Here is a 14816-nt window from a genome sequence, read left to right on the forward strand (position 1 = left end):
CTGTCGATTGGCAGTAATGGTAACCATGGAGAATGGTTTAGAGAGGAAACACTTTCATGTTGATAACAGCCAACTGCTTAAATACCATCAATTAAGAGGCTGTAATTCAATACAGTTTAGCTTTAATGAGCAATCTGCAACTAGAAATGTCATCTTACTTATTAGAGGTGTTATACATACATATTACATCATGTTCATTACATAACAAGGCAGGTGACAGTATTTTATGATGAATGTACCCAGAACCATCAGAATAATCTGCAAGATAACAAGATGTACTCTGTATTTTGAATGGATGCCACAATTATGCTAACTAAAGGAATAACATTTAAGCCCTATATACCGTATACTCTTATAGAAAATAAACTTGTATCTTTTGTTTTACTTTGTACCTCTAATCTAAGTTTGCAGTTATAAATTGTGTGCGATAGTAGCAGTGAATCATTTTATTTATAAGCACTTTACTGTATTTGTGTAGAATACAGCACCGAACAATCTCCAGTAACCTGAGATACAGAGGCAAGCTTCTGTATATTACCTCCATGTGTAATGCTCCCCTGCAGAGAGTAGAACAGATATTTGCTTACATAATCCAAGACAGATGTCCCCTACATGTGCAGTGAACAGTACTGTCCTCTTTCCACATAAACGCACTGTCACTGCTCATTAACATCTTGCCGGTGTTAATGTATTCACCTAACACAGGGATGACATATCTTTCTTTGTATGTGTGATAAAGAATCCGACAGGCGAGATATGCAGTGGTGAGCGCTCAATGTTAAGTTGGTACATATGACTTCATTTGGTACCACTTTGTAATAAGACACACTTTATGATGCATTTATAAGTTGTAGCTTTATTGATGGTTAAAAAATGATTCACTGATGCTTTACAGATCATTAATACGCCATTAGTAAGAACTTAACAAGTTTGTCATTAATAAGTTTGTCCCCCACCTTGATAGATTATTGTAAAAGTGTAAAATCAAAAAATAAAAGTAAGTAATTTATTGATGACTTACTAAAAAAACTGTAAACTTGAGGCCTTGTTACAAAAGACAGCCTGGAAACCCAAATACTGTGTGAGCTTATAACTAGTCTATGAAGTATTACCAAATGATTTATTAACCAAAATGAAGATATTAGTTTAAATTCAAAACATTTTGGGGCCTTATCAGAAAGTGGTAGCCTTTTTAAAGCCTCTGGTCCTGTTTTTCTTTCTTCCTGCACATTACTTGTTCTCATTTTAGTTCCTCCACCTCAGTATTCCATGAGCTGGTTTTGCTTCTACATATTTGTCCTCCAATTATGATCTAGAAGAAGAAGACTGTTCTTAATCCAGTATGGTACATTTCCTCATTCTCAGAGTCAACTGTACAATCCCATACCGCTGGTGCCACACCATCCCTTCCACTGTCATAGACAAGAAGAAGGAAGTGGTAAAGCTCAAGGATGAGTAGGCCTTCTGTGACTCACACGCTGCCACTGACCCGTGTGGCAACCTGATAAGCTCACATTATGTCTACACTGGCCCCGTGGCCATAATACCACGCCAGCATTTCAGCCCAATAGGAAGCTGCCACATGATGCTCGGTGACAGCCACAGACCTTTTTACCATGGGAAGGAATGAATGCAGTCCATAAATGGGCATAGATGGAGTGAATATGATAATGTGCAATCCTGCTGATTATGCAAATGCAGAGTCAATCTGGGTCAACAAAGTAAATCTTAATACTTTCACGCATGTCAGTGCTTTTTAGTGAATATTTCATCAAAGGGAAGGATGCTTTTGGGTAAGAAAAATCAGCGCTGTTGCCAATGGCAACAAACATTTAGGAAAAAAACGAGGGTACAGTTCGGCTCAGATACAGTAGAATCAGGCACATTCACAACTAAAGCATGTTTTTTTTTAAATGATTTTTACAATACAATTAATACACTAGCATACACAAATATAAAAGTGGTAAAAGATCCTCTTTTCTCATCACAATTTCTTTTTTTTTTGCTATGAAATCATGCATAAGCCTTTTTTCATTTCTTACGGTGAATTACTTGATTGCATAATGTATGTGAGAGCAGCAGAGTGGGTTCTGCTGACCTGTGTACTGAGCAGAGCTGACCTGGAAACCTCACTGAGTTGAACAAATACACATCTGCTAACAGAACATTGATCTCACTGTTGATCAGAGTTGATCTAAAGACCAACACCCCCCTTCTTTACTGCACACACTGATTTAAATGACTACATAATAAATGTACGACTTGCAGAACAGTCACATGTTAAAAAAAAAAAGAAGTAGAAACCACTCTTGATGTGTGTCTGTTAAAAACTACACAGTTGTTTTGGCTTTGGTAGCTCCTGGATGTACTGTTGCCACGCAGCTGGAGATCCAAAGTGCCTTTCACGTTCTAGATCAGTTGTTCATATGGAAATAACTTTTCCTTCATAGGGCTTTCTGATCACAGCTGTTGGTTTCCCCACCTGCAGGCCAAATACAAAGCAAAAAGAAGTGAACTTTGTGTACAGTACCTCATCAGGATCTGGTTGCTTCAAATTGAACATAAATCTGAATTTCATTCTTCTGAAAGATGCTTTACAGCTAATCAGCCTTTCTATGGTCTCTACTTTTCATTTGTGAGACTCACTTTATAAATGAAAAATGATGAATAAGCATTATTATTAAATATATTTAATCCTGACTATAGTTGGGCTGTGTCAAAATCACATCATTAATTAATTCAGTATTCCCTTAAAGGAATAGTTCAACAATTTGGGAAATTGCTTTCTTGCTGAGAGTTAGATAAGAAGATCAATACCACTCTTGTGTCTGTACGCTAAATATGAATATGAAGCTACAGCCAGTAACCACTTAGCTTAGTTTAGCATAAGGGTGCAAACCAGGGGAACAGCTAGCATGACTTTGTCTGAAGGTAAAAAAACCCCACAGCTACCAACACCTCTAAAGCTCATTAATTATTGCTTGTTTAATTCATTCTGAAACCACAGTGTAAGTTGTGGTTTGAGGGGGGCACTTACACTTATCATCCTCTAAGTTGATATGGTGAACTTATTAGCAACCAGTTAGCCAGCAGACATGTAGCAACAGTATTCATTTGATAATGTTTATGGTCACCTCTCCTTTTAGCTCTGTGTAGTCTCCATTAACTCCTGAAGGAAATATCTTTAGCTGCTATCACATGCTCCACTATGTTCAACAACTAGTCACTAACTGTGTCTGTTTTCTGTGTTGGGCAGGTAGCATACAGTGAGTTTTTAGAACCTTTTTGCTAAAGAAACCAAACTGCCTGCTGCTGCCAAAAATGAGAATGTTGAGAGTGAACTATAAACAGTAAAGTTGTGGACAGGAAATAGTGGGCTGAAAGACACTATAAAGCCCTGCAGAGCTGAGAGAAAGTACATACTCACAAGAATTCAGTAAGGGTTGTCACTACAAATGACACCTTTCACATTACATGTCATCTGATCCACTGTAATCATTAAATATTGATTATAGCAGCTTAAATAAATACTCTTTATCAAAGCTGAAACATTGCATTGTAGTAATTTTTCAGAACTTATAAGTACTGTATGCTATGGATTTTACATATTGCTTCTATTGTGTAACAATTTCAACACTTAACACATTCAAATACAATGGAGGAGAGCTAATTTCTTGCACCAAGTAGCAAACAGGAAGTGATTTCTGACAACCTTGGACCATTTGGTTTACGGAGACCAGTGTTGAGGGTTACATGTTACTGACTGAGGTGTTGTCTTCTAGACATGAAACTTGTGGAGCTTGACTGACCTGCTCCCTCTGCTGGATTCGTTTATAAACGAATTCAGAGAAGGGTTTTCTGTGGACGAATTTGCCATGGCCTGGCGTCGCCTTCAGCCGCCCATCCTCATAGACCACTTTGCCCCTGGAGATGGTGACCATGGGGACACCGTGGCACTCCATGCCCTCGAAGATGTTGTAGTCCACAGCCTGGTGGTGCGTCTTGGCTGATATTTTCCTATCAAGACACACAGATGCAACTACATTGCAAACGGCTATAGCAAGGATTTAGAACTCGATTTCTTGATCAGATGCAGCCCTTGTGATAGCTGAGGTAATCACCACATGCTTTCTATATACAAAGCCAAAAAAACAAAAACATAAAGCTATTGTGAGACCTTAATGCATTCCATTCTCATCTGAAACTGATTGAATCAGGCCAAGATGTACTCATACGCAGCATCAAGTTACCGCAGCTCACTTACTGTGCATCAACAAGAAATATAATGTATTATTTACAATTATTGCTCATGTGATGCTCCTCTCACTAAAAAGCTTACTAAGCACATAACCTGAGCTTCTTTCAGTCAATAAAAAGGCACCTCAACATTTTCAGTGCTGCTTATTGCATTATTGTGGCAGCTATCCAAATGCTGCTGCATGAGCTCTGCCATATAATATTGTAGCACAGCCAGAATACTGATATAACAAAACCGTCTGTGCAGGCTGGAGCGGTATGTAGAATGTGAATGAGTTTTAGAGAAAAGACACAAGACTTTCAAGTTTTCACCCCAAGAAATGTTGTGTCTGTTTACAGCTTGACTGAAATGGTGTTTATTTGCAGAAATGATTTAAATAATTGAAATTATTTATCTACAGCTGTCACAGGAAATGTGTCTATGGCAGGAATAGTTTCAATCTGAATTTATGTCCCTGGATTCAACGTGATGTACATGAGGAAATCCATCATAAAAGCAGCATACACTGTATGCACCAAATCCACCAACAGTAGTTGGACAGTGATGGACTGACAATGAGGGGTGACTTGCACTTTTTATCAGCTGGAAAAACAACAAGTGATTGTCTTGCTTTGGTATGGTTTCTCTCCAGCCACATAACCAGTGGTGGAATGTAACTGACACTTGCAAGTGCTTGTACTTTATTTGAGTATTTTTATGCTTCTTTATATCTCTACTTCACTGTGTTTCAGAGGGAAATACTGCACTTTTTCCCCATGCTAGCGACACGGTTCTAGGGATGGCACTTTCGGTTGATTCACACCGATCCACACCACATATCTCTACAACTATTGAATGGATTTCCATAAAGTTTGGTAAAATATTCATGGTTCACAGTTGAAAAGTCCTAGTGATGTTGGTTATCCCCTGACTTTTCCTCTAGCGCCACCATAAGGTTGACATTTGTGGTTTGGAGTAAAATATCTGTTAAGAATTGGATGTATTGCCGTGAAATTTGGTCCAGACCTTCATGTCTCCCTCAGGATGAAGTACAATAAAGTTGACGCTCCCTTAACATTTCATCTTGTGGCTTCCTTAGGTCAAAATGTAACTTTAGCCAATGGTTTTGGTTTATGATACCTGCAAAACTAATGACACACCCATCAGCCTCAGTTTCACTTTATGTTTAGTGCCAATTAGCAGATGTTAACATGCTAACATTAGTTGATTAATGTTTATTGTTTATAGTTTATTTTACATTTTATCCCAGCTCCTACCTTAACAGTTGATAATCTTCCCGCAGTCCACACATTATAAATGTCAGAGTAAATATTAGTAAAAAGATAATAAAAAGAAGTTGCACCAGCTGATACAAGTGCAACATGAGCAAAATCAATAGCACACAATCTTCAACAATATCAATAAATAGTTAAAATTACCAGTTATGTACAAAATCAATGCAAACAATGCACCAAACACAAAAAAGCACAGACATACAACATCAGATAGCAAGATGTGTATTTTCAGTCATATAGTCTGCTTTACAGACACAGGAATAGAGCTGCCTAAAGCCATAATCTCTGGTGGCCAATTAAAGTCGATCTTTGCTTTGTTTTTATGTTTATTTCTCTATCACCTACAAATCACTTGAGCATCTACTTTTACTGTATGCTACTGGAGACTCATTGGTTGTATTTCTACTCCTCGTTTAAACTGGCCAGATGGGACAATGTATTCAGATGCCTCATTGTGTGTTATCATGTGACATGTCAAAACAAATAAAAAAATTAAACACACAAAAAAGTCTGCCTTAGGTACATCTGCGATTGTTTCTTAAGTGTACACACTTCTTTATTCTCTAATACTGCTCTTTGCATAAGGTGTATAGTTTACTTTTGATAATACTTCTGTACTTTCACTTTTGGAATATTTTCAATGCGGAACTTTTTGAAGTATTTTAATATTGTTGTATTGCCACTTTTACTTAAATAAAGAGTCTGTGTACTTCTTTCACCACTGCATATAACTCTTATCTTAATGCAGTTTCAAGCACATTCTCATTAAGGGGTTGAAAGACTTTCTGGAAAATGTAGATAATCTCATGTCAATTCCAACATTTCATAATAAAATGATCAAATGCCATGCACGGTACAGATTGATGATGTCTAACAAATGAATCATATCTGAATGAAAACACTAAATCAGCAGGGAACAGGGAAATAAGTCTGACTCAGCCAGTTCCATGAAATGCATTGAATGCCCCCCGCCCCATTTCACACATACAAATTTCCTGTAGATTTTTAAAGTCAGACACCATGCCTAGTGTGCACTGACAAAAACAAGATGTTTCCTCATTATTCAAGTGGCCTAATTATGAGACACAAGGCAATTGACTGAGCTTCCTAGGCATTTCTGGTTATGCAACTGTTTGTGGCCCCTGGTCCCGGATGTTATGAAGCGACACTCACGCTGAGGGCAATTAATTACGCTGTTTCACAGATGAATTCACGGCTGCAGCAATCAAACATGAGGCGCTCTCATGCTTGAAAGGCATTATAACATCTGTAGACATGCACACATGGTAAAGACAGAACACAGACAACAAACACACAGGTGATTTCCAAGGATGCTGATAAGATCAAACTACTGCACACTACCCAGTAGTAATAACTGTGAAGGTCTCAGGCCTTTCCACTGTTACCAGTGAATTCATTTACAGCAAATTACACCAGGGTGTAATGTGTTCTTCTCCAATTCACATCAGCGGTTAGTGAGTTCCCTGAGGGGCTCAGCCCAGATTCTCTAGCAAACAGAGCAATGCAGTGCCATTCTGGGTTATATAAGCTGAATGTGCTACAGTACACAACCTACTGGAATGCAAACTGTCCTCTGTGCCTAGATGTGTTCATGTGCTCCACAGAACAACATACTGTCCATAGCTGTGACTTTGTTAGAATAATAAGAAAATGGGAAGAAACAATCACATAATCAGTTCTTATATATAGCCAATAATATTCTGAGCTGGTTACTGAAAAAAGACTTAATACTGTGTGTTCTGTACTATGAAAATTGGTTTAGCTCCCACGTGAAACAGTCATCATTCTTCTTCTCTAGATCCTCACTATGACCCATCAGCAGTGTCCCACTGATGCTGTGTGCATCAAGCTTATGTAAGTGTATTAAAATCCTTCCTAAGAAACAACCACATATGGAATATAATCATTCAAACACTCTTTTTTTGACTGTGATTCATATGGAAATTATCTTGCTTTAATTTGCATCTATAGATAAGTGATGACATACCCCTGACTTCTGGATAGAGCACAGACGTAAGCAGCTTACGTGGCAGGTTAGTGCGTGTTGAGGTGGCACAAGATGAAAGATACACCACTTCTCTTTTTGTCGCCTGTACCTGTAGCCTACATACTTTACTGCTAAACTTTAATAACCTTATCTTATTTAACCACATGCTTGACAGCCTGAAGACACGCTTTCAAGTTTGCCCAATGTTTCAGCAGCACCATCTGCAGTTGAAGCTGCTGATAGCAGTGGTAGAAATGTCTGACTTAAGACTCAGAGATAAGAGAGTGTTAAAATAAGAGTCAGTGTGCATTCAGAGTGTGCATAACTGTACACGCACACTATCTAAGTGCTTTTTTTTTTATTGCTGTATTTCAAAAGCTTTCTCCCTTACTGCTGAATGGCTGGAGTCGGGTCCTCACCTTGTCAACTTGGGGTCCCATATAACCACATCAGCATCCGAGTTCTTGGCGATACGGCCTTTCTGCGGGTAGAAGTTGAAGATTTTTGCTGCGTTGCTGCTGGTGACAGCTACAAATCGATTCTCGTCCATTTTGCCACTGTGCTGAGGGGAGGAAACACACAAAGCAACCAGTTTGAGTAAGGGGCCACAGTGGATGACAACACTGTACAGAATTAGCAGACAAAAGGTCAGTGCTTAACTGTGCGGCAAGCAACTCATTTCTGCCAAAATATCATATAATGTGTGATTTGTAAGCAATGTTGCGCGTAGTAAATCTTTCCAGTGGCCTCGGGGCGGCCGCGCTGAAACACCTCCTCACAACAACGGCAAGAAAATGCAACGTCTGCACTCTGCGGCAAATCTGCAGAGTTTATTGCCTTTTCTGTTTGTGTTGTAGAAAATGACGGATCACAAATGTTCCATTTCAGCTCAAATTAATGTAAGAAACGTAGAATAATTAGTAAATACATTTTTAGCCTGACATCATGATATAATTTCACGTACGCACATGGCCCCGCTAGTAGTCAAAAATGTAGCCTTGTGTACATGCAGATACAGCTTACCCATGGAATGATAAATCCTCACAACAGGAAATTGACAAAGGGGCCTGATCATTTTAACCGATTTTGTGCCTAAATGATGCATATCCTGCTCGAAAAATTGCTCTTGATACACGATGAGTAATCAGCCTCGACTGTGAATCACAGTAAGAAGTATCAAGCTGATGTAAGATACATGAAAATATAGATTTTTTTATGTAAACAGAAGAAATTAGTGCATAGTTATGTTGACATTTGCCATATTTTATGTATCTATTTATTCATTTCACTGCTACCTCATTGCTCACAGGGATAATGACAGGAAGCTACGTGATAGCTGTTAACAGCAGCGACTGCAGTTCACACTCTTTCAGACTTAGTCTCATTGTTGAACAATGTCAGTCAAGTGTAAACATACGAGCATGACATACCACTCCCTTCTCCCAGATGACAGACATCCTGTCCTCCACGCCGTTCACTCCGTTGGGGATCTTGGTGAAGTCGTCTTTTCCGAGGGCCTTCTGGCACACAGAAAAGGTGCAGTTGTCCGTTCCCGTCACACTTAGATCATCACTAGCAGCACATTTGATAAATAAATACATGAATGAATGACTGAATAGATGCCGGAATGAATACATAAAAAAAACAGTCAATTATTGAGTCATCCTTGAGGCTAAGTTGGTGTGGGTTAAAGGGCAGGTTGTAGGTTTTTCTCAAGCACTTCTCAGCTCTACCTACTTGGCCAGCAGGTCCATCAGGTACCCAGGGGTGCTGGGGTCAGGTCTGAGGGGGGGACCCATGACAAAGGCAGCAGCATGGGCCCACTCTTTGTGCCAGTAGTGAGTACCATCGGTGCCCAATCCGGCCGCAATGGGTTCCCCGAACACCACTCGCCCTGTTGAGAGATGAAAACACACTTCAACTGAATTAAAATTCTTATGAATTTCTCTTTACATGGTTTCAGAGGCTCCTCCTCCAGAATACTGAATAATTGAACTTTTTAAGCCCACACTCACCATCTCTTCGTGCGTTGGACACCACCTTGGCGGCAGATTTACTCATGACATGGACCACATACAACGGGCAGTTGACTGCATGGGCGATGGTAATGGCTCGCTGGGTGGCCTCGGCCTCCACTTCCTCCGGCCGGCACAGTTCATGGCCCTCGGGCCCCGTGATGCCCAGGGACAGCATCTTCTTGGCCCCCTGTTGAGTCCCAACGGGGACAAGGACAACAAGGTGGGATAAAGGTTAAAGGTGATGGAAGGATAACAGCAGCACAGTGTCTGTCCAAGCACAGACAGCACTGTAAAGAGGGAGTTTGCAATGATTGTGGTTAAATATACCAACAAGACTTATACACAAAAAGTCGAAATTCAAGCTCACCACCTCTAGATACACACTTCCCAGTAACAGCAGTAATCATGAGTTCCCAACCAGAAGAGATTCACATACTGTTTTACTTCTTTTTTTTTTTTTTAGCATTTGCTACCCCCTAGTGGTAATTTGTTGCCATGACATTTTAAAACAAGATGGATTGGAAAATACAAAACATAAGAAATACTGTATAGGGCCTTTTCATGGCAGACATTTTGACTGTCATACTGTAGCAGAAAAAGCATGATGGCATTATTAGTGTCCCAGTCAGTGAGCCAGAAATGGAATGAAGCCATAATTCATTTTTTTGAATTAAGTTATTAATTACAATTGTGGCACTTTTCTATCACAGGATCTTGCGAGCGGACACACACAAACATTAAACATTCATCCATAATTGTTTCTGTGGCATGTTTACACAAAGTCATTATTTACCTGCCAAAACCTTCCCTTATAAAAGGGAAGGTTTGTGTGTATGTGTGTGTGTGAGTGGTCCAGGTATTCCTCATGTTGTGGGAACAGAAATCTGTTTACATAGTCATGTTATGGTGACTCGCCTCCCTTATGGGGACAAAAAGCAAGTCCCCTTAATGTCAATCATTAATTTTAGGGTGAAGAGTTGGTTTAAAGTTACTGTTTGTTTAGGGTCATGTTAAGGTTAGGGTAAGGGTGAGTGTGTGTGTGTGTGTGTGTGTATGTATGCGTAACATATTCACTATGTTATATGATTAATTTGAATGGATTTTCTTCAGATTTGAGCATTGTGGATGCATGCTGACAAGAACGACTACCAGTGTCTACTAGTTAAATAAATATTTAAACAATGTTTACCAAATAATTGTCCATATTGCTTGATCTTTAAATAAAAATACAAGGCATAAAAGAACAAACGCAACAACAAAAGATGTTCTTTTCTCTCAGGCAGTGGAATCAAGGTCCCCCTGGGACGATACAGATGATCTACTTGTATTTTCAGATGAGAGTCACTGGCTTCATGATGGAAATCACATACATTATAACAGAAAAACATCACAACATAACGTGCAGGACACTTCTTCCTAATTGCCGGTGTTCATTTATTCACTCCAGTTAAAAGGAGTTAACACTTAAATAATGATCATACCAACCTCTGCAATCAGGTCTCCATTCTCAGCATGCACCTGAGCTATAGCTCCGATCTCTTTACACTGGGAGAAGGCAGCATATAGCTCAGAGTCCTGCAGCATGAACACATCTTTATAGGCCATAAACATCTTGAAGGAATTGACTCCTTTCTCTTTTGCCAGAATCTCCATCTCTTTCTTGACCTGCGAAGTGGAAACGTTTGGAGAAATACATGCAGAGAGAGCTCTGAATAACCTTTATTCTCATGTTTCCCGATTTCATACGTGAAATGTGTGCTTTCAACACAATACAATACTCCATTTTGAGATTTTGTAAGTGGTGCCATTTCAGGACAAGTTATGTGATGTATCAGTTAACAGTGATCTGCTTGTTCACCTTGTCACTCCACCATGTGACAGCGACATGCAGCGAGTAGTCGCAGCAAACCTTGGGGTCAGCTGTGTTGCGCCAGCAGTCATAGGCCTCCAGGAGAGACTTGCCTTTTTGGGGGATGACAAAGTCCAGGATCATTGTGGTTCCTCCTGCTACAGCAGCCTGGTGAAACACAGATGAGAGTTGAAGATTAACTGAAGATTAACCAAACTGCAGGGTAGAAATGCTAAAAAAAAAGGATTTTTCAAATAATTTCAAGAACTGATTACTGAACTGATTATTGTAGGATATTTAATGTCTGCAAGAGTTTAGAAGGCGGCCTGAGAAAATCCTTTATAACTGAATTTTGATCAAAGCATTAGCAGTATGTTGGTCAATCATAAGATGACATAAGGACACATTGCTGTGATGTCAAATCATTTGATGCATGTGTATACATGATGAAAATATTAAATATTCATACATGAGATCATGTCTAAGGTCAGATAACAGAGAAGGATTGATGGGATATGTAAAAAAATATCAAAAATGATTATTTTCACATCTGTGAATGCTACTTCACAATACTCAACATAACTGCAGTAAACTATCAAATCTTTATGAACAAACTGTGTTGTTACTCAACACCAGTGTGAGTCAGATAGTAACAAACGGAAACACATGTTTTAAAAACAGATATCAATGAGTGCAGACCAGTCAGGAATGCATTGTGTAACACTGACATCTGATCAGATTAGTGGATGAGAGAGTTTTGGTGAAGAAAACATCTGAAAGTCTCTGTTGATAGATAATTACTTTGTTTATACAATTGATTGCGGTGGAGACAACGAAGGAAAGAAAGCTCATCATTCAGGAAAGACAGTAACAACCTCTTTTCATTTATAACTTTGTAGTGTAATGCATACTGTAGATCTGAGAGGAGAACATTTAATATTAATAAGTTTCATCTTGAAATTCATCCCAGACAGCTTGCAGGGATTCCACTGGTGGACAAAATAGCAAGAACACAACACAGTCTAATAGAGTAACACACATGTGTACTTCTTTTGTGAGGCTTATACTGCTGGATTTGTGACAAATGACAAAAAAATGTAATGTGAATGAGTCACATCATTTTACAGTGTTGTGTTTCATTCACTCTGTGGCCACTTTGTTCCTCTGTTGCACCGACACCTCACTTATAAATGATGATTGTCAGACTTCTAGCCTATTAAAGTTGACACATACTCCTAATTGGTGTGTGATTTATTATGACTCACTTGTGTAGCTGCCTGTTCAACTGTGCTTTACACAGCGTAGACAAAATAACAGAAAAATGACTAAATCTGAAGTAAAAGAAGTATGTTTGTGTGCAGTCCTCTGTTCAGATAAGATATTTTCACTCCCAGATTGTGTGGGTGCACCCTGTCATTAGCTTAGCCATGAATGTATGCAAAGTCAGACAAGATAAAACACCAACATGCACAAATCAAAGATGTGTTACAAAGCAGTCTGGTTTTATACAAACTCAGTAGAGATGGAAATTAAAGACCAAAACCACAAATTAACCCAACTAGTATAGTACATCAGCGTATGTCATGTGTGTTTACTCTTGGCTACTGTTGGCAAGAGGAAACTGAATGTTAGAGGGCAGTGTGAAAAATCTGGTTAATTTACCATGCCCTCTACAGTGGACTTGCACACAAACAAGTCATTTTGAGAGCTAACAAAATGTGTATGTGTAAATTGTGTATTTATTGTCGTTTGTTCAAGTCCAACATGTACAGTAGGAATACAGTAGTAGCGAATCCAAAGACAGGTAAACTACAGTCAGGAAACATCAGGCTGCAAGCACAATGATCTACTATATATTATCATAAATCTTTTAGTCTTGCAGGCAGAACTTGACTCCAGATCTTTTAAATAATTCAATTTGTAAATGTTTGGATAAAACTACTATTGTCCCAGTTTACAGACATCTGTTTCAGCTGCACCTCTGGTGTGATGGATAAGATTCAGTTTGATTAATTGGTTGATTAATCTGGTTTCAAGCTAATTCTGATATAACACAACTGCATGGTTATAGTAATAATGATGGGCATGATGAGGGTGAATATAATGCTTATGATAATGACTACTGTCAATGTTGCGGCTGTTGTAGCGGCTGTAAGCGGGGTCGTCCACTAATCAGAGGGTCGGTGGTTCGATCCCCGGCTTATCCAGCACGTCGAAGTGTCCTAGTGAACACCAAACTTGGAGGCCTGCATGGAGCCTCTGCCGTCAGTTTATGAATGTGTGTGTGAATGGGTGAAAGTTAGCATGTGTTGTAGAGCACGTCGATTGGTAATCAGACTTGGAAAGCGCGATATAAATGCAGTCCATTAACCGTTTGTTATTATTTTTGCATGTTTTGATTGTTAATAAATAGCCAAATTTAAAACTAATGAATAGGCCTAATGGTAACACTTTCCCCGCATTTCTAAGCAGAAGCTTTAATTCAGAGATGTTAAGGGGCTCTGGTAGCCTAACAGCGCCATTGCTCTGAAAGCAAGGCCGCTTGAATTCCATTTCATCTTTCATGTCCATCTGGCGTAATATCAATATGTGTTCACCTTGGTTCCGATGTGGAAGTCATCCACAGCCTTGGTGCCCATGAACGCCAGCTCCATGTGTGTGTGCGTGTCAATGCCGCCAGGGATCACCAGTTTCCCGGTGGCATCAATGACTCGCACTCCCGCAGGGATCTGAAGATTCAGTCCAACATCTACTATTTTCCCATTTTCAATGTAGACGTCGCCGATGACGGAGCACTCCTCATTCACAACTTTACCTCCTTTTATCAGGATCCCCCTGGGCTCTGCCATCTTGCTGTGCACAACTGAGAGTTAGAAAAACAGACAGAATCTGCAGGAATATGTGCAAAGTGAACAGAAGTGAAAGCAGAGCACAAGATTCGTCTGTCCGTGCAGTGTTGTCCAGATGCTTCACACGTCAGGCAGCTCCAAAGTTTACGTAATTAGTGCACTTTCACATAAAGGAAACTGCGCATGACTTTTAAACTCTTTCAATTCAGGGAAACAGCTAGAAGAAGTTGCTCAATGGCGCTTTATGCGGAATGAATGGGCCCCGTCTCCGACGCTGTATCCAGTTTTCTTTTCAGTTTTACTTTTCAGTATTTTGCGATGGGATTACAATGAACTCAAATCAGATAATAATGACTCACAGCATCTTGGCAGCTGCACATATTATCTAACCAGTTCAACTAATTCAATTAATCCAGCTGAATGTTTCATCTTATTTTTACTCCAAGAAACTGAAGTTATCAATTTTGGCCAACACAAACCTGTTTTTTAAAAAGCAGCATTCATATAGGCTACAACATAGTGGAAGACAATTATCTGTTGTCCCCCTGACCCCCTGAGCC

General features: G+C 39.4%; 1 protein-coding gene across 1 annotated transcript; it reads right to left on the minus strand.

Moving 5' to 3' along the window:
• Positions 1–105: 105 nt before the first annotated feature.
• Positions 106–14467, minus strand: dpys (dihydropyrimidinase). The gene is made up of 9 exons (XM_067602364.1): positions 14005–14467; positions 11417–11575; positions 11044–11223; positions 9556–9745; positions 9278–9434; positions 8971–9112; positions 7960–8102; positions 3810–4017; positions 106–2482 (listed from the first exon to the last, which is right to left on the minus strand). Exons 1-9 carry the CDS (start codon positions 14254–14256, stop codon positions 2423–2425), a joined length of 1491 nt encoding a protein of 496 aa, XP_067458465.1. The 5' UTR covers positions 14257–14467; the 3' UTR covers positions 106–2422.
• Positions 14468–14816: the final 349 nt, after the last annotated feature.

The sequence above is a fragment of the Thunnus thynnus genome, chromosome 10 (genome assembly GCF_963924715.1).
Source record: "Thunnus thynnus chromosome 10, fThuThy2.1, whole genome shotgun sequence".
Taxonomy (NCBI): Eukaryota; Metazoa; Chordata; class Actinopteri; order Scombriformes; family Scombridae; genus Thunnus; species Thunnus thynnus.

What these genes read in the sequence shown, in the direction of transcription:
- dpys (XM_067602364.1), bottom strand. Translation starts at nt 14,256, where the DNA reads ATGGCAGAGCCCAGGGGGATCCTGATAAAAGGAGGTAAAGTTGTGAAT. An exon ending in ATGGAGACCTGATTGCAGAG is followed by an intron (nt 9,746 to 11,043) that starts GTTGGTATGATC and finishes GGGACTCAACAG; the next exon opens with GGGGCCAAGAAGATGCTGTC. An exon ending in GTCCAACGCACGAAGAGATG is followed by an intron (nt 9,435 to 9,555) that starts GTGAGTGTGGGC and finishes ATCTCTCAACAG; the next exon opens with GGCGAGTGGTGTTCGGGGAA.